General features: G+C 37.4%; 1 protein-coding gene across 5 annotated transcripts in view; it reads right to left on the bottom strand.

Annotated features, from left to right (window-relative positions):
* Nucleotides 1–19,050, bottom strand: part of LOC117400460 (SWI/SNF complex subunit SMARCC1-like) — a 55,733-nt gene that overhangs the window by 18,628 nt on the left and 18,055 nt on the right. For 4 of the 5 annotated variants that reach the window (XM_034000474.3, XM_034000476.3, XM_034000475.3 and 1 more), the window contains exons 6-16: nt 18,122–18,191; nt 16,605–16,674; nt 15,930–16,005; nt 15,154–15,279; nt 14,381–14,499; nt 14,047–14,180; nt 10,947–11,006; nt 10,036–10,073; nt 9,348–9,472; nt 8,991–9,062; nt 876–989 (exon numbers count right to left, since the gene is read on the bottom strand). In XM_034000474.3, the coding sequence (XP_033856365.2) occupies nt 876–989; nt 8,991–9,062; nt 9,348–9,472; nt 10,036–10,073; nt 10,947–11,006; nt 14,047–14,180; nt 14,381–14,499; nt 15,154–15,279; nt 15,930–16,005; nt 16,605–16,674; nt 18,122–18,191 (1,004 nt within the window). The remainder of the gene's footprint in view (nt 1–875; nt 990–8,990; nt 9,063–9,347; nt 9,473–10,035; nt 10,074–10,946; nt 11,007–14,046; nt 14,181–14,380; nt 14,500–15,153; nt 15,280–15,929; nt 16,006–16,604; nt 16,675–18,121; nt 18,192–19,050) is intronic. The other variant, XM_034000479.3, reaches the window with a different exon arrangement.

Below are 19,050 nucleotides of genomic sequence, written 5' to 3'. Positions count from 1 at the left end.
CGTCTGATGTGCACTGGCTCTTAACCCTTTGCAGTCCTATGTCGGACCTGGTCCGACATTGCAATTATTCCTATCAGGTCCAATGTCGGTCCCTGTCCGACATCATCAAAAAGACGCAAAAAAATGGTTTTTAGTCGTTTTCTCTACGGAAAAAGCTGAGAAAACCATTCAATGGCCGTGTGGGAGCGACAGGAGCCGAAAAAAAAAAAAATTAAAAAAAGGGGCGTATCTCATGATTAGTCATACTTGCCCCTGGCATCAGATAGGGGCGGCCATAAGGAAACAAGCTGGATGGTACTGCATCAGTGCTCGGAGAATATCACAGACATTTGCAGAGCTTTTTTGAGATGTTATAGTAATAAAATAATGACTTGGATTGCATTATTGAGGCATTTGGTGATAAAACGAGTGATCAGGAGATGATTGATCGGTAAGTACGACTATTATTATTATTATTTATTTCTTAGCATATGTGAAAGCTATAGCAAACGAAAGGGTGGGGCGGGGCTGGAGATGCCTAGTGAGTGCTTTGTTGATATGCAGGGCCTTTTAAACCCGTTTGACTGTGGAAAAAAACACTTTTAAACAGCGCGTCTAAAATTAACTGCGCGTGTGAAAATAAATTGGACCTGACGCGCCTGACGCGCACTTAATAAATGGTCTGCAAAGGGTTAAGGACCAGAGTTGTTCACCCCTTTACCCTGATTAAGGATTCAACACTACTGCTTTGTATTCTGATAATTTGCTGAGGTGTCTTTCAGCCATGAAATCCCAGGAGAGTTCTCACATGGATTGCTCCATCACAAACTTCAACAAAGAGTTGCTGGATAAATTAAAGTAAGCAGTAGACATGCAGTAACTACAGGCTGGCTGACCTCATGACAGCACACACGTCCCCAGTGAGGTTCCTCCTGCAGGAGGTGCTGGTGAGGTACTCCTGTGGGTTCAGCCGGTAAGTGTCGATCATGAAGTTACGATACGCCAGGAATCTGTGAGGAACAGATACACAGATTAGAATACAACAGTAGGAGCAACCATCTAACAACTTGAGTGCAGGAACAATTTAAGAAAAAAGATATTAAAATAAAAAAAGTGCTCATGCAATCGGATTAACCCTTTAATGACCAAGCGTTTCAGTGGGATGCTCCCCCAGGACCTTTTTTTTTTTTTTTGGCTGTATTTGACTCTTTCTATAAATTCACTGAAATCAATTTTTTACGGTAACATCTTGAAATTGGTGTCCTTTTTTTTTTCCCAGAACATTATAAATACATCTCTATTTTTCAACACCATTTAGTTAGTTTTATTATTATGTATTCCACTTAGTTTATTCAAACAAGATAAATATATAAAAACGTGTTATTCTATAAATTGAGGAACCTTCGAATACTTCCTAAAAGTTTTGTTGAAAAATATTGATGTTTAGGGAATTTTACAAGACATTGTTTCACCGGAGTGATTTTGTGATTTATTTATTTTTAGGTCTTGCCTTTCTATCTTTTAAATAAATAAATAAATAAATAAATATACATACATACATACATACATACATACATACACACGCTCCCTTGAGAAAGATATGTACAACATACTGAAACATTGGGCAGGTGGCTCTGAGCTAACTACATTATATATTATCTATCTCTCTATCTCTCTCTCTATATATATATATATCTATCTATATCTATCTATCTATCTACCTACACATCCTACCCCACAGAAATTTCTAGAAATTTGTATAAAATTAATTAAATAAAAACGAAATAGCTTGGTTGGATAAGTGTCCACCCCCCTTGTAATAGCAATCCTAAATTAGCTCAGGTGTAACCAATCACCTTCAAAGTCACACACCAAGTTAAGTGGCCTCCACCTGTGTTAAATTGCAGTGATTCACATGATTTCAGGATAAATTCAGTTCCTGTAGGTTCTCTCTGCTGGGTGCATTTCAAAGCAAAGACTCAAACATTAGCACCAAGGCGCTTTCAAAAAAACAATATACATATATATTTTTTTATTTTTTATTTATTCCTTAGCAGACGCCCTTATCCAGGGCGACTTACAATTGTTACAAGATATCACATTATTTTTACATACAATTACCTATTTATACAGTTGGGTTTTTACTGGAGCAATCTAGGTAAAGTACCTTGCTCAAGGGTACAACAGCAGTGTCCCCCACTGGGGATTGAACCCACAACCCTCCGGTCAAGAGTCCAGAGCCATAACCACTACTCCATACTGCTGCCCTTATATATATATATATATATATATATATATATATATATATATATATATATATATATATATATATATATATATATATATCAAAAGGCCTTGAACATCCCTTGCAGCACGGTCAATACGATTATTAAGAAGTGGAAGGTGTATGGCACCACCAATACCCTGCCTAGATCAGGCCGTCCCTCCAAACTGGACGACCGAGCAAGAAGGCTACCAAGAGGCCAATGGCAACTTTGCAAGAGCTACAGGCTTTAATGGCCAAGACTGGTCAAAGTGTGCATGTGACAACAATATCCCAAGCGCTCCACAAATCTGGCCTGTATGGTTTTGTATTTAGTATATAATTTCTCTCAATAAAAACTTTCCCCTTAACAGACACTAATATAACACTCAAAATCAATTATTGTAAGGTGACATTGGTTTTATGTTGGGAAATATTTTTAAGAAAAATAAAAAACTGAAACATCTTGCTTGCATAAGTATTCAAGCCCCACACATTAATATTTGGTAGAGCCACCTTTCGCTGCAATAACAGCTTTAAGTCTTTTTCCGGTAAGTATGTACCAGCTTTGCACACAGTGTCGGAGTGATTTTGGCCCATTCTTCTTGGCAGATTTGCTCCAGGTTGTTCAGGTTGGTTGGACAACGCTTGTGGACCGCAATTTTCAAATAGTGCCACAGATTCTCAATGGCATTGAGATCAGGACTTTGACTGGGCCACTGTAGGACATTCACCTTTTTGTTCTTGAGCCACTCCAATGTTGCTTTGGCCTTTTGCTTGGGATCATTGTCCTGCTGAAATGTGAATTTCCTCCCAAGCTTCAGTTTTTTAGTGAACTGAAGCAGGTTCTCTTGCAGTATTTCCCTGTATTTTGCTCCATTCATTCTTCCTTCAATTTTAACAAGATGCCCAGTCCCTGCTGATGAGAAGCATCCCCACAGCATGATGCTGCCACCACCATACTTCACTGTAGGGATGGTGTGTCTTGAGGCATGGGCAGTGTTAGGTTTGCGCCACACATGGCGCTTTGAGTTTTGGCCAAAAAGCTCTATCTTGGTCTCATCTGACCACAAAACCTTTTCCCACGTCGCAGCTGGGTCAGTCTCATGCTTTCTGGCAAACTCCAGACATGCTTTCAGATGGTACTTTTTGAGTAACGGCTTCTTTCTTGCCACCCTCCAATACAGGCCAGTGTTATGCAGAGCTCTTGATATGGTTGACTGGTGCACCATTACGCCACTCCCAGCCACTGAACTCTGTATCTCCTTCAAAGTGATTAGTAGCCTCTCTGTGGCTTCTCTCACAAGTCTCCTTCTTGTTTGAGCGCTGAGTTTTGAGGGACAGCCTTTTCTTGGCAGTGCCTGGGTGGTGTGATGCAGCTTCCACTTCCTGATTATTGATCCAACTGTGCTCACTGGGATATACAAACACTTGGATATTATTTTGTACCCTTTCCCTAATCTATGCATTTGTATTACTTTATCTCTAACTTCTGTAGAATGCTCTTTGGTCTTCATTTTCCTTCAGATTCACAGCCTGACCAATGATCCTTCAACAACATAAATATTTATATAAATATTAATATTTCCCCAACATAAAACCAACGTCACCTTACAATAATTGATTTTGAGTTTCAGTGTTTTAAAATAAAATATCAAACCGAACGAAATTTCAATGTACCATTTGTAATTCAGTAATATGAGAGAATTGGTCAGGGGTCTGAATACTTTTGCTATATATATATATATATATATATATATATATATATATATATATATATATATATATATATATATATATATATATATATATATATATATATATATATATAGGCAAAATGCAAGACATTCTTTCACCCGAGTGATTTCATGAATTGAGCCTTTTGTTAAAAAACAAACAATACATGGTTTAGAACTGAATTTATTTTATTATTAAAATACAGAGAACACCTATATTTAGGGGTCTACCTAAATCGCGATTTCGCGGAAATCGCGAAATTGAGAGGTCACCGCGAAATTCACCCTAGGGGCCAATGCATACAAACAAGTACGGAGAGGAAAAAAAAAAAGAAACCTTGTTTAAATGAACTACTGCAGAACGCAAACGACGCAGACACGTACAGTATCTTCATTCTGTAGATAGCCCTTTTTTATTCGTTCGCCGTCCTGTGTGCATTGCACTTAAGCAAAAAACAAACAAAAAAAGGTCCACAAATAACATTTACACAAAAAAATTCTCCAAAGCTGTTAACGTTCTTGTTTACTATTCAAATGACAAAGTTTTAATCAGCCTATCAGTGAGTCTTTACTGCTTTTAAGTGCTCTGTACTGTGCAGTAGGGGGTAGGACAAAGTTGGTGCTGCATTGTTTTGATTTAGGTTGCTAAAATCTAGTTTTCAGCACTGGAGGTAAAATAGTAGAAATGGACGACAAAAAATGCAAAAGTATATTTCGGCTGATGATCGTTTCAAGATATTTCCCAAATAAACTGTACATGCAGACTGAGGTAATTGTTTTGCATATCTTAATGTGTCTTTAGAGAAAATATGATCGATCACTTTTTAGCTTCAGAATCACACATTAAAAAAAAGGCTACTACAGAGGCTGCTGAATAGTACGTAAAATAAACAGCTTTCAGAAAACAAACTGGAAAGTCAGCGCAGACAAAAAGTATTACTGTCTGCAAGTTAAATCAGTACTAAAACGATCCAGCACAGCCACCTCGCTTCAACTTGCTGCTTACTTTTTCACAGTTGGAATTTTAGACTCGAATAGTCACGTTCTCTATGTTTTGACTCGATACTAATAAAATAAATTCTTGGATGGGACAAATAATGACAACGAATGCATACATTGCCTTTATTAAAAGTATCCCAGATGCCCTTGTGTAACCGAGTTTTTGGGCTGTTTCTAATCGATTTCCACATCTGTATAACTTGGCAAAGCTTTGCCTTAACTTCCAACCAATTCAGTGTGTGCAGAACATGCAGTCTCAATGTATGGGCAAGTCAACTGCTGGGGGATGCTGCATTCTTGCCTTTAACAAATGACAGCAAGTACCACTATTTTTAGGCTTTATAGTGTTCTGAAATACTGTCTACTTGGGTTTATTTCATGTTTAAACAGGTCAGCAAAATATCTGCGAAATCCTAATTTTATTCCGCAACATACCCGTGAAATACATAAATTTATAGCGATTTAAGTAGACCCCTACCTATATTATATCCAATAAATCACTCAGAAAAATCTGATTCACTAGATTCACGAGAATCAGACGCCAGATATTCTAGCAACAATTAAATTCTGTAGAGTGGAAACATTTATTATTGTATGTATCTAAATTTATGTACATAAAAACAATAAACATTTACACAATACCCTATAGCAGTACTTCACAAACATCAAGAGAATAAATAGTGCTAAAGCTACAAAACGCTAACTATTGTAAGCAAACATAGTAAAGATGCAATGCCATAATAAACGATAAACTCTGACTCTGGCTTTCCATCAATATTAATTCTTCTTGGTCTAAGTGCTGCCTTTGATACTGTAGACCAGGGCTACTCAACACTGGTCCAACTGTACCCTAAATTGCTTAATTTGACCAATTAAGTGCTCATTAGAAGCTTAATTGGTCCAATTATTCAATTTAGCATACAGTTAGAACAAAAACCAGGAGGGCCAGCGGCCCTCCAGGACCAAGGTTGAGTAGCCCTGCTGTAGACCATTCCATCCTATTGAATCATCTTGAAAGCACAGTAGGACTGTCTGGCCTTGTCCTATCCTGGTTCGAAGCTTATCTTTGATGGGTTTCAGTTTGTCTCTATTGGGAAGGTAAAATCGGCATTATCGGAAGCTGTCTGTGGTGTTCCACAGGGCTCCATTCTAGGTCACTTGCTGTTTTCATTACATATGCTACCATTAGGTGACTATCTGCAGACATGGAGTGAACTTCCACTGCTATGCTGATGATACCCTGCTATATTTCTCCCTAAAGCCAGGAATTTCTTCTACCTGGGTGTTATTAGCTACTTGCCTTACAGACATCAAGCACTGGCTGTCACAGAATTTTCTAATGTTAAATTCAGATAAAACAGAAGTTATGCTAGTGGGATCACAGAACCAACTAAAAGGAAAAAGTGGAATTACATGAGCTCAACCCTTGCAGTCTCTCAAAGCTTAAAACTAGAAAGTAAGAGTTTGGGGGTCTTTGATCTATCATTTGAGGCTCATATTAGGGAAGTTACTAAAGTATATTTTTTACCATTTGAGAAATATAGCCAAACTTTAGACCAATTATTTCCATATCTGATGCCAAGAGACTAACACATGCCTTTGTATCATGCAGAATTGATTATTGTAATGCACTTTTTTCTGGTGTCCCAAAACGTGGTAACCCACTTGCAGCTTGTTCAGAATACCAACACTAGAATTCTTACTAAAACCAGGAAAAGTGAACATATTACCCTATATGTTTTGGCCTCTTTACACTGGCTCCCTGTGCAGTATAGAATTGATTTTAAGATTTTGCTGTTAACGTACAAGTCATTGAATGGATTAGCACCTAGTTATTTGCAGAAATTACTGACCCTGTATCTTCCAAACCACACTCTCAAATCACAGGATGTGGAGCTACTGGTTATTCAAAAGCAACATGGGAGGTAAGGCTTTTTCTTGTAGAGCTCCTAAAATTCTGGAATGCTCTGCCTTCGTTTATCAGGGAAGCTGGGACCATTACAGTTTTCAAATGCACTTCTATAAAATGTCTTTCTTATCTTTGTAGATTTTAATGTAACTTTAAAATTGCTGCTTTTGTATTATTATTTGTATACTGTTATTTAAATGGTCTGACTGTGGCATTTGTATGTGTGACATGCTATACAAATTAGGGGTGTAAATCGTTGAGTTTAAACGTCAGTAAAGTGTCAAATGTTTTTAATTTTGCTTAATTTTTTAAACTTTGTCAAAAATGTGCAGGTCAAATATTAAGAAGCGGCTGACTGCAAATAACGGCTACTCACTTTTTAAAAAACATTTTTTGTTACTTCCTACCTTTGTCACGAGGCATCATTTTCATTGGATATTAACCTCCCAATGTCTTTTGGTCACGTGACTAGTCTGCCCAGACATGCAAGCGAAATGTTAGGAAATGCGATACAATTCGGGCTGAAAACATAACATGGCTGATTATTGAGAATCGCAAATGGCATGCAACCAATTTCATATTGTGGAGGATACCGGATTCAACATTAATGCCTTTTGTTGAGCCAGATTGTGTTGACTTTTTTTTTTTTTTTGCTATTCTGGGACTGAAACGTGAGCTATGTTAATACGTTTTTTTTTGTTTGTTTTTTTAAAAAAACAGAAGATTGCTTCCATTTTATGTTTAATTATTAGTTCATTTTTTTCTACTGCTGTCAGTCTGATAAGTACAAACTATTGCTATTAGTAATTATTTTTTAAACTGAACATTGATTATTTAATTAACGTGATACTATACTTGGAATAAAGTCAGTTTGGTGTGAACATAACTAGTAAGTAGGAAAAATTAGCGATTTGAATTTTTGCACTGTTTGAATAATTAGACTGCATAACATTTCTATAATAATGCAATTAATGCTCGCCCTAATCAAAACAGACCATTATCGTACTGCCAATGCTATTTTTTCATATTGCGTCACTGTTTTTATAAATTTATTTTTATATATATGGCTTAATTTAGTAATTTATTTGACTTAATTTAGTTATTTTTTTCTGTCAAACAACTTAATGGGCTTTTAAAATAGGCCAAGCCTTCTTGTTTGTATGTGAAAAATGATCGCAACATGTTAATAAGCGACTAATCTTTATTAAAGCTATATTGAAAAATAAAGCGTTTTGCTGGACTCACTATTACAATCGTTATGACGAGTAACTATTTAAATTAATAAATATGAGTCGCTTCGGCATTTTAAATCAAAGTAATGACTTACGATTTAAAAGCCCATTTAGTGGTTTCACAGAAGAAAAAAAACAATTTTACTTCTCAGTTGTGATTGAGATCCACGAATGAATTAACAGGTATCAATTGCATTTAAGGCGAGTAGAAAAGCTGATGTAAAAGACCTACTTATAGACATATATACAGTAATTTATAGAAAGCTATTTTAAAATGCTTAGAGCCCTTGCAGCTAATGCACTTCCCCCAAGATGGCCGACTTACGGTTTTCTCCTGCTGTCAAGACCACACATCGATCGGGACGCATACTACCCCCCTTACACAGCGTCTTTTCAAAATGTTTTTATTTTAACGTTTAAACTATATATTTAAGAAGTTTAAACATTTATTAAATTAAACGGAATCTAGCACCCCTAATACAAATGTGTTTTTTTTCTGCCATGTACTGTACAGTGCTTTGCGATACTTTTATATAAAACCCGCTATATAAATGCAATAAATGAAGTTCCTCTCTCTGCATGCTGCCGAAAACTCTCCAGCCTTTAAAAAAACTATTGGCCCAGCAAGTCAATAAATCAAGTGTGTTCATTGCGTTTACCTGATCACGGGCCCAGAAAGACACTTCAGTATGATCATGTATACACGATCAAGGTCCTAAAGGGTTAATTATATGCAATTATGCATAAACTAAGTGGTAAATTTGTAACCATAGTAGTTGTCTTGCCAGGACACTACACAAGTCCAGCTTGTCCTTCCTGGTTAGATACCCTTTCTCCACCCACCCTATTCTCAACTTGAATTCAAGACTCACATCTCTGGGGTTTTAGATTTGTTTTTCCCATTGAAAAACTCTGGCAGGGCACGCCTCTCGATCTCATGGATACTGGAAGACAAGAAGAAAATGCAAAGCTTAGAAACTGCAAATTAACCCAAACAGACAGACCAAGTGACAACCCTTCCAATGTTCCCCAACCTCTTGCCCTTGCTCTCCCTCTCATACACAACACAAGCCATGTTTTGTGCACCACAGCTCCCCTTCCGAGCCTGTGCTGCTCCTCTCTACTATACACAGTCCCCTTCTTTAAACTGTGCTCCCCCTGTCTGCATTCCCCAGCACCCCTTCCCTAGTCCATGCTCCCTGTCTTCGTAACTCCTAGCACTTGCTCACCAGTTGTAGTCGAACCAGGACGCATAGCTGGGGATGATGATGTGGTGGGTCTGCTCCGTCACATTGTCTTCACTGGAGTCGATCAAGCGGTTCACCTCTGCCTTTCCCTGCTCCTCATCCTCCTGCTGTTAAAAGGGGCAGAACAGAGATATAACCTTCCTGAAGGGGCTAGAATACCAAAACACACCAGAACCACTGCACCAGGGATACCTGCCACTAGTGAATCAAGCCATACACAGCTAGAAACACTCTCCACCTTCCAGTTGTGCCCAGTTCAGAGCCATCACCAAAATCAAAATATTTTGTTTACCTTATTTTGCATCACTATTAAAACTCAGTAGTGCAGTTTGGAAAACTAAAACAAAATGAACAAATTAAATGATAAATGTTTCGACTAGAAAGCTTTGTCAATGTCTGCAATGTTGAAATGAGTTTTGATTTACATAGTTTTAAAAGTCGCTGGATGATGTGAGCTCAACCATCAATTAATAAAGTGTAAAGGTCCCATTAACACTGAAGACATTGAGAAGGTGAAAATATTTGTCATTGGTTTTTCTAGAAGTTAGATAGCATGACCCTTACAGTGACCACATTTATTTCATGGTTCATTAAATGATAAAAATTTAGGGGAATATTTTCTACAGATTACAGCGTGTGTAATTGCTAAACTGTTAACAGTATTAATTACCTTCCCACTGGTAACCGTAGGCTCATCTTCTTGCTCATCTGAAAAATAAATATTCTTTAGGATAACAGGTTTACAATTAAAAGCATCTTAACTATGTTTAATATGCAAACATATTTAATTGGTGTATCAACTATGCATGCTTGCATATTTTAGTCTCCATGCTCTATACAATATGAATATAGGCTGTGCCGACAGTCCAATTAGTTTACATTTGCCAAGGAAAGAACGAATAGTAAGCCAATTCATCTTGAAACAAGGATTGCTGAAACCTACCCACTTCACTGCCCCCTCCCTGCTTTCAAAACAGGCCTCCTGATAATAGTCATGCAGCCAGACCGCGTCAAACTAAAAAGACTTTCAAATATGAAATAAAGCACATCCCTTTGTCCTCAAGCTATGAAAGTTAATTCTACTTTTGTCAAAGATTTTCAGTGGGAGAGAGATGAGCAAAGCTGGTCTTGTAAAATGTTATTAGCCACATACGGCAGATCGCATTGAGGGCGGTTTCTGATTCTCTGTTCTCCAACAGCTGCTCAGTCGTTGCAAGAATTACACGCATGAGGAGGGGGAAGCAGAATAAAAAATTTCAGACAGCAGCAACACTTCTGTAATGTGTAGGTGTAGACTGCATTTGTAATCCAAACATAGTGCCTAGTGAGGACAAAACCTTCCCCAAATACATTGTGTACTTTATATGCTTTTATTTAAAAAAATAAAAGTGAAAATATGTAAATGTGGGGTTCAAAGCATTTAGGAGGAGGCTTTAGAATAGCCATTCATACCCACACAACACAACCTCTAGTTTTGTCTTCTTAATACATTCTTTTTGTAGTCCACTTTCTGGGAATGAATGTGTGCTCTTTGAATCCAATTAGGATCTGGGGGGGAGATTTCTTGGGTATTTTACTCACCCAGATCAGCCACAGTGCCCCCCTTCACTGGGGTATTCTCACTGTCCTTTTTGGGATTCACTGGAATTAAACAAGAAACAGAATTCAAAAGGGAGCCCTGCAGGAGCCTACAGTACTCCTTCCCCTCCCCCTCATTTCCCACTCCAAAAACAAGACCACACACAGCCGTCTTTGAATGAAAAGCTCATAACTTCCAAAAAGACACAAAAGTACTGTATATTCAACACAAGAATAAAAACAATGTGTCCATCCTTAAGTACTTCATTGTTTTGTCTCAATAGGATGCACCATGGCCTGCTGGTTAGAGTCAAGGGACTGCGAGGCAAAGAGATCCTTATTCCTAAAGCAAGCATACTCTAACACAGTATTCATTAATACAATTATTTTATCTATCGATCTTTCACCCGTGTCCTAAGGTTAAGGGAGTTTACTGGAAAAAGACAAACTGCTGTTCAGAAAGAATCAGTAAATCAATACAATTACTATAGTAACTATAGGATCTTTAGCTGCAGACAAAAGTATTGGCACCTGACACTAACATTTTCTTAAATGGCCTTTTTATTAATACAAGCATTTCGTGAACATTAACCACTACCTAATATGACAAAGGCCAAATTAGAAAACTTCTGGTTGTTTAACAAATCTTTATTAAAAAAAAGCCACACTAAAAAGCACTTCTGTAATTTCAAATATTTGTTCATGACAAAGGTATTGGCACCTTTACATTAAAAGGTCTGTAAACATTTAATAGAACTAATTAAACAGTCAATGGCTAGAACAGATAATTATTTCCAATATCTGTTGAATAACAATTTGGCAACACAGCAGATGATGGTCAAGACAAAGTTGGATTCACATTTGAGAAAAGCACTGGCACCAAACTACAACAAAGGAAATGGCTAAAGAGCAGTATCAGAGAAATATGTAATATCAAAATTCACAATCAGAGCAATAATCAAGAATACAGCAAAACAAACTGAAGTGAAGCGCTTGAAAAGAGGTTGATCGTCAAAAATCCAAGATTAACAGCTAAGACTTAAGCATCAGGCATAACAGTGTATGAAAGAATTGTACAAAGGACACAGAAGACTTGTAAACACATAAACCTCACTGCAAACTACTTAAAGAAAATTCATAAAACAAATTCTCTAAAATTTGCCAAGAAATATGAACAGGAATCTGAAACATTCTTTAAAAAAAATCTCTGGTGCGATGAGACCAAAATAGAACCTTTCCCCAAAAATCTACCACAGTATGTTTGGAGAAAAAAAGGGAAAGCCTTCAATGAATGAAACCTTGTACCTACAGTTAAACATGGAGGTGGTTTAGCAGTTTAGGGACTGGAGACATTCATGGTATTGAAGATCACATGAATGCAGCTATGTATCAAAACATTCTACAAAGTACAATGATACCATCGGTTCGTAGGCCGATTGGGAGACAGTTTATCTTCAAAAACACAACAACCACCCAAAGCATACGGTTAAAAAACAATGGAATTCTTGAAGAAACTAAGAAAAAAGTTCTGAAATGGCCTTCACAATCACCAGATCTCAATCCAATAGAAATGCTTTGGACTGATCTGAAAAAAGCTGCAGCCAAGCATTGTGTAGCCAATCTGTCTGAGCTGAAGGAAATATGCAAGACAGAATGGGCCCAGATTACACCAAGATGTAATGCTGGTTAAGAATTATCACAATTAGCAAAAGTAGGACACACTAAACACTAAAAGCAGGGGTGCCAATACTTTTTTCAATTAAAATACATGTATTGTGTCTCTTGTTTAATCAAAAAGTGGTTAAAGTTTAAATACATGTCCTTAATCTATTACCTTGAATTACGGAATAAGTGTAGGGTGCCAATACCTTTGTCTGCAACTGTATGCTGTATGTTGATATTTAATGTATGGGAAATGTGGAACCATATTAAAAGACATTCTGGTAAATTAAGCTCACACTGCCCTCTGCTGGGGGCTCACCACCACTGTATGACCATATTTATTTAATACGAGTGTGGTCACCAAACAATTCAAGGTCTAACTTTGATAATGTTTTTGTAATTTATTCCAAGTTCACATATACTTATAAGTAGGGCTTGAAGTTTTGGTTTTTAAGCGATAACTGAAAAAAAAAAAACCCAAAAGAACAGATTTTGAATTTTATTTTTAAAAAAAAGATAAAAATCTGGGTTTTGGCTAAATACTGTATTCCTTCAAATTTAAGACTCCCTTGAATTTAAGGCGCAGCCCAAATTTCCCATCCTCAATTTGAGGAAAAAATAAAATCAAATAAATATGCACTTACCACCTTATACAACCTCAATTACGCATATGGAGGCAGTTTGCGGCCATCGTATCACACAGAGCATTACATTTATGTGCTGCTTCTCACTTCCAGTTGTGATTACTCGCACCTGTTTTTCTCCCAGTTTGTGAACTGTGGTATTGCTTGGGATGTCAAAAAATACATAGGTATGATCAGCATTTCCGATCTGTCCAAGCTGTTACTGTTTGTTAGAAATGCTGAAATTGTAAAAGCTTCTCTTTGAATTCCTCAGGAAGTTAATGACACTTCTTTGAAAATGGCTGCCTGTATAACACGGATGATTCGAGATCGGGCAGTAACGTTTTGGTTTGTCTTCTCAGCAGTAAGTCACATTGCTGCTTGTGTATTGGGGCAGCAACGTCTTTGTTCGTCTTTTCTTGACAGTCAGTCATGTTGCTGTTTGTGTACTCTGGTAGTCTTTTGTTGGCTATTTTAATATACACATCACTACTGTATTCTAATTTCAGACACAGGAATTTGAGAAGCAAAAAATAGTTCAAAAAGCGCGTCTTAAATTCGAAGGAATATGGGAATGCATTAGTCTGTTTCTACATATAGAAACTGGCTTTCAAAAAATAAAAACAGAAATTCAAAACCTAATTATAAGCCATCAACAAAAGTGAGATGCTCTTTTTTGCTGGTACAACATGAAATAAAGTTATACACATATAAAGAGCAGTGACAGGGCACAAACAGTCTACCACACACTCCCTAAACAAACATCTTTACAAAAGAGCCAGGACACGTTTGCATGAGCAGTTTGGCTGTGTACACACGGTTCTTGGGCAGGATGACCTCCTCCATGTTGGGGACAGGGATGGGGTCCTCCATGTCCTTGGTCAGGTCCTCCTGCTCCTCCTCCTCCTCCTCCTCACGCTGATTGCGCTTCTTCCAGTTTGGGGTGGGCTGACTGGGGAGGTAAAAGGTGGGGAGTCAGTCAGTGTACTGCCAGCCTTCTACCCTCCACCAACTACAGGGATCAGCCCAAAATGTGTTGGTCTAAAAGAAGTCTATGTAAACTTAACTCAATTCTTTAAGATTCCAGTGCTGCATTTTCAGCACTTTACCATCAAGGACATGCCCCTAGAGGAAATGAGGAGAGATACTTACCCCTTCTTACCACCCTTCTTTCGGGACTCTGCAGGGGTTGGAGGGGGAGAGGGAGAGCGCCTCCTCTTCTTCCCGGAAGCAGCCGCTTTCCGTTCCTTTCGATCTGGGGTTCGGGAGGACTAGACAGGACACAAGCAAGTAGATAAGTGACATTGATCTGGGGTGGTTAAAAAAAAACAAAAAAAAAACAAACAAACATTGACCCTCAACTGTACCCCTTGTACCGAGTACCATTTACTGGTCTTTCAGTGGTTTAATACAGGGATTCATCCAAAATTTGACTCATATTTCAGCGGCACTAAAATAAAACACAAACAGTGTGCCATTTTAATAATTGGTAAAAAAAAAAAATTATATATATATATATATATATATATATATATATATATATATATATATATATATATATATATATATATATATATATATATATTACTTAACCATCAATCATTCTTAAACTGCACTTTTTAACTGAAGTTTTGAAAATGAACCATTGATCATCCAGGGGAACACAAATTAAACCATTCCAAAAGTATAATCATGCACACACCAGTTTATAGTATAGCACCAAGTTTCTTTATTCTCCTGAAAATACACAGCTTATAAAACCCATTACACACTCAAAATGTGCCTCCGACTTCTATATATATAAAAAAAAAGTAAATAAATAAATCACCGAACCTCAAATTATGTGTCTAGAAAAGAAACCCTCATCCCCTGCCTAGGACAACCCCACACTTCCCTCAAGTGGTGCACGAATATTTGGGGGTTACCTCCTCAATGTGGGTGGAGATGCGTTTGGGATAACTCACAGACTTCTTGTTCTCATCTACTTCATAGTCTTCCTCGTTCATCCACTCGTTAAAGTCATCTGTGTCCAGGACCCACTTTGCATGAACCTGCACAGGAGCAACACCACAAAAAACAAAATCAGACCAGTGTGGCAATAACAAGTCACCACTTCTATCATCTTCAGAGGTTTGGCAAAAACTTTGTGAAACCTCAGTAATTTTACATATCCTTAAAAAAACAAAAAACAAAATAGCCAACCAAGGGTTCATCACCACCATCAATCTGTGAGGTCTGTGGTGATGCAATTTTTTTTTTTTTTGTTAATACATAGTGCGTCTTATTGTTAGAAGAGATATCATCTTGTGCAGCTTAAGGGCTGCAGGAAAGTGAAGCGAAGACAGGTGATTCTGGCTGCTCAAACTGCACAAGGTGACATTATTAGAAGTTATGATTAAAATAAGATTGTACTCATGAACAATTAAAAAGTAAAAAGTGTGTTTTTTTAGCTTCAGAACTACGCTGTGTGTTCTATGCATTGAATGAAATGTACTGGATTAAAAAAAAAAGTTCATCAGTGATTGGTTGATTTCTCATGCATGATTATATAAAATTATAAATCACATTAGCAATGACATTTGTAAAAAAAAATCAAGTTTCAATTTATTTTGTCCAATTTTAACAAGCGTATTTCGGTGCCAAAGGAACGTAGATAAAAAGAAAGAGTAAATGAAAATTCTGTCAGGTCTCCAGCACTCACCTTCCAGGGTTTATCAGGGTTCAGGTTTTCTTCAATATCACCATCAACATCACTGGCAGGAAACCAGGTATCATAGCTGCAAACAGTGGGATGTTATGAAGCATGTGCAGCCCAGCTCCACAGCCTGACTGACAATACCTCCAAGGGTGCATTTCTGTGTCGTATGTATTCCTAATGGCTTGTCCAGCGCAACATATGCAAACAAGTCAGCTGTCTTGCTGAAATCCAATTAACCTGCATGACCTTCACCCACTTTATAATGTATAACCCAATCACATGCTTTAATGCAAGCACCCCCAAAAAAAACAACACACACACACCACGAAAGTTGATGTATTCTTAGTGGACTTTTAATGCAAAACTTGGTCTCCACCTAGTGGTACATTACTGTACTTAAACAATGTCTGAAACTGATTAAATCATCTTTTGCCAACGTGTCACATGAAAAGCCTAAACGAACTGCAAAGAGTTTAAGAAATCAGAACAATAAAAGGGCTCTACAATGGAAAAAAAGGTCAGTATCAGACTAAAATCAGTGTCACCAACTCAGCTAGAAACACCACAAAACAAGTCTGTCATCCCAAACCCTGTATGTGACATACTGCATCTCAGTGGATCTGGTTTAAATAGCTCTGCCTCCCTTCCCCAGGTCATGCTGCTGTGCAAGAAGCTTACCTGTCCGGATACATCCCCCAGTGCACCAGCACCTGTTTGTCCTTCCGCATCACCGGACGCAGCCACTCCTCTGGAAGAGAGCACAAACTCAAAACATCAACACCACTGTACACCCCTCAGAGATGAGGACCAGCAAGAAACACAGGATCCCACATACATGTGGAGGAGACATCTATAACTCAGAAGCTGCTGCTACAGTATTGTAGGATGAGAAACACTTGGGAGCATCACAGACTGAATGTGAAGTTGCTTTTATTTGTTTTTCATACATTAGTGATATTCTAATACATTTAATTAATTGCTGTGCACAAGCCCAATATGATGTAGCAGGGGTGTGCAATTTGATGGATTTTTTTTTTCTTTTGGGAGGGCAACATTCTTTCCTTGCACTACTCTCAATGAAAAATAAATACATAAATGACTGAATACATACACATTGCCATAAGATTTACAGTCTTTTATTAGAGTACAGAATCTTATCTATGTCTATCATGAAACATATTTCTCAATCTTCATGTTTAAATAGTTTCATAAAAATCGATGGATTGTGCATGTCCAAAAAATCACTATTGCTTCTGTTCAAATCTAGAAAAAAAAAGCGTTTAAATCTTCTATAAAAAAATGTAATATGGTAAAACAAGCACATTGACCACGAAGTGTTATAAAATTACACAACACGTTTTTTTTTTCTAATCCGCTAATACCTTAGCGACAATGGTGGGTTTTTTTGTAACTTTTAGGATTGTAGTATTTAAATGTCAGGTTCTATTGAGAAAGCAGTAGCACTTATTTGCTAATTTACAAAAAATGTAAATACCTTAATTTAAGAGATTAGCCTGTGCGTTGCTGAGGATATTTTGGCAGCCATTTCTGGGTTTCTCTGTAACCAAGATCAGCTTCTTCCACTGCTAGTCAATCAGAAGTGATAGGGGCGGGACGTAAACACTTTAAAAAAAATGCTTGTGCTTTGGTGCTAGACTTCCGCCATTCAGTTTTCAGAAACTTGCGTGGCTTACAAATATACCTGGGAGTGTCTTTCTAGCAACAGAATGAACATAGGACAAATAAATAAAAACTTGTTCGACGGACAAAGTAGAATGGCAAATCTTTGTCTAGGGACGATACGAATTGCACACCCCTGTGCAGGTACAATTCAATACAGTTATGTGCACACAAAATTACATATGTATTTAGTAGCGCTCTCCACAGCATTGAGGACACCTGAGGTGAGGATGATTGGTGTCAATTGGGCTAATGCACCATTCAAACTGAAACAGCAGCTTCAGTTGCTACACTTCAATCAACACCTATGACCCTCACCTGTGTGTCATTACCTGCTTGTTGAAAAGAGCTCAAATCAAATAGAATATTTGGTTTGTGCAGTTCATGCATTCAACGATGATTTAAGCAAATATTAATTTTCACAGTATGTAATATGTAAAGCATAAAGATGCAGTGTGCTATAACTATTAAGCAGTCAAAACTACAACGGATAGAAGAACAGTAGACCATCATACCATCCTCCAGTGAGGAAGGGACAGGATGGATGTGGTGAGAAGCCTTGGACTTGTCATCTGTAACAGTACCCTGGAAGAGAAGAAAATAGATATTTAATACCTATCCAGGATCACTAAATACACTATTAATGTAATGTTATTTAACCACAGCTAAACAAATACAATATACAGCAAAATTTGATGGGACATGCATGTTTTTTTTCTTAATCTTGATTTTGGCGCCTAAAAACGTTAACACTTACCATCCAAAATTTGACGCCTTATTTGCAATAGGATCAAATGATCATTGACAAGGGAACCTTAATAAATGTATCATTCAAGTATCAATTGGAAGAGTACAAGTAGCTATGGAGTGCTTTGAGCACAATGATACACACCTCAATCACGATACAATGCATCACTATTCATAGACATAAAATGCATTGTTACAGCCCTACACCCAAATGCAGCACCCTTATCTGACAGAAGGATCAATATTATTACACTACCCAGGGCTCCATACAAACCTTGTATGGACAGTTGTAATATGGGAAACAGCATGGTGCAGCTCACATGCTCAGTATTAGTGAAGTCCTGATCTGACAGCATGTAACAGACAGCTCTTATGGATTACATGTTACTGTTTATTTTCCAGTAAAAAAAAAAGTTTAAATTGCAGCGAGTTATTAAATAGTTATATTAAATGCACTACACCAAGCACATTGTCATACATTTGAGATATTTTCATGAGCACAATCTGAGCGCTAAATTTAGTGAATGGCAGTTTACTACAATCAAGTAAGCTGCAGTACATTTAATATAATTCCCTAAATGTTTTTTTTTTTCTCTCAGCAGTACACTTCCTAATTAGTCACAAGTATTTATGTATTCTGCTTTCACCTTTCTTAAAATGGTCACGTTGAGAAATAAAATCTTTTTCCCTGCAGAGC

The sequence above is a fragment of the Acipenser ruthenus genome, chromosome 4 (assembly GCF_902713425.1).
Source record: "Acipenser ruthenus chromosome 4, fAciRut3.2 maternal haplotype, whole genome shotgun sequence".
Lineage (NCBI taxonomy): Eukaryota > Metazoa > Chordata > Actinopteri > Acipenseriformes > Acipenseridae > Acipenser > Acipenser ruthenus.
This window is presented reverse-complemented; position numbering and strand designations above follow the sequence as displayed.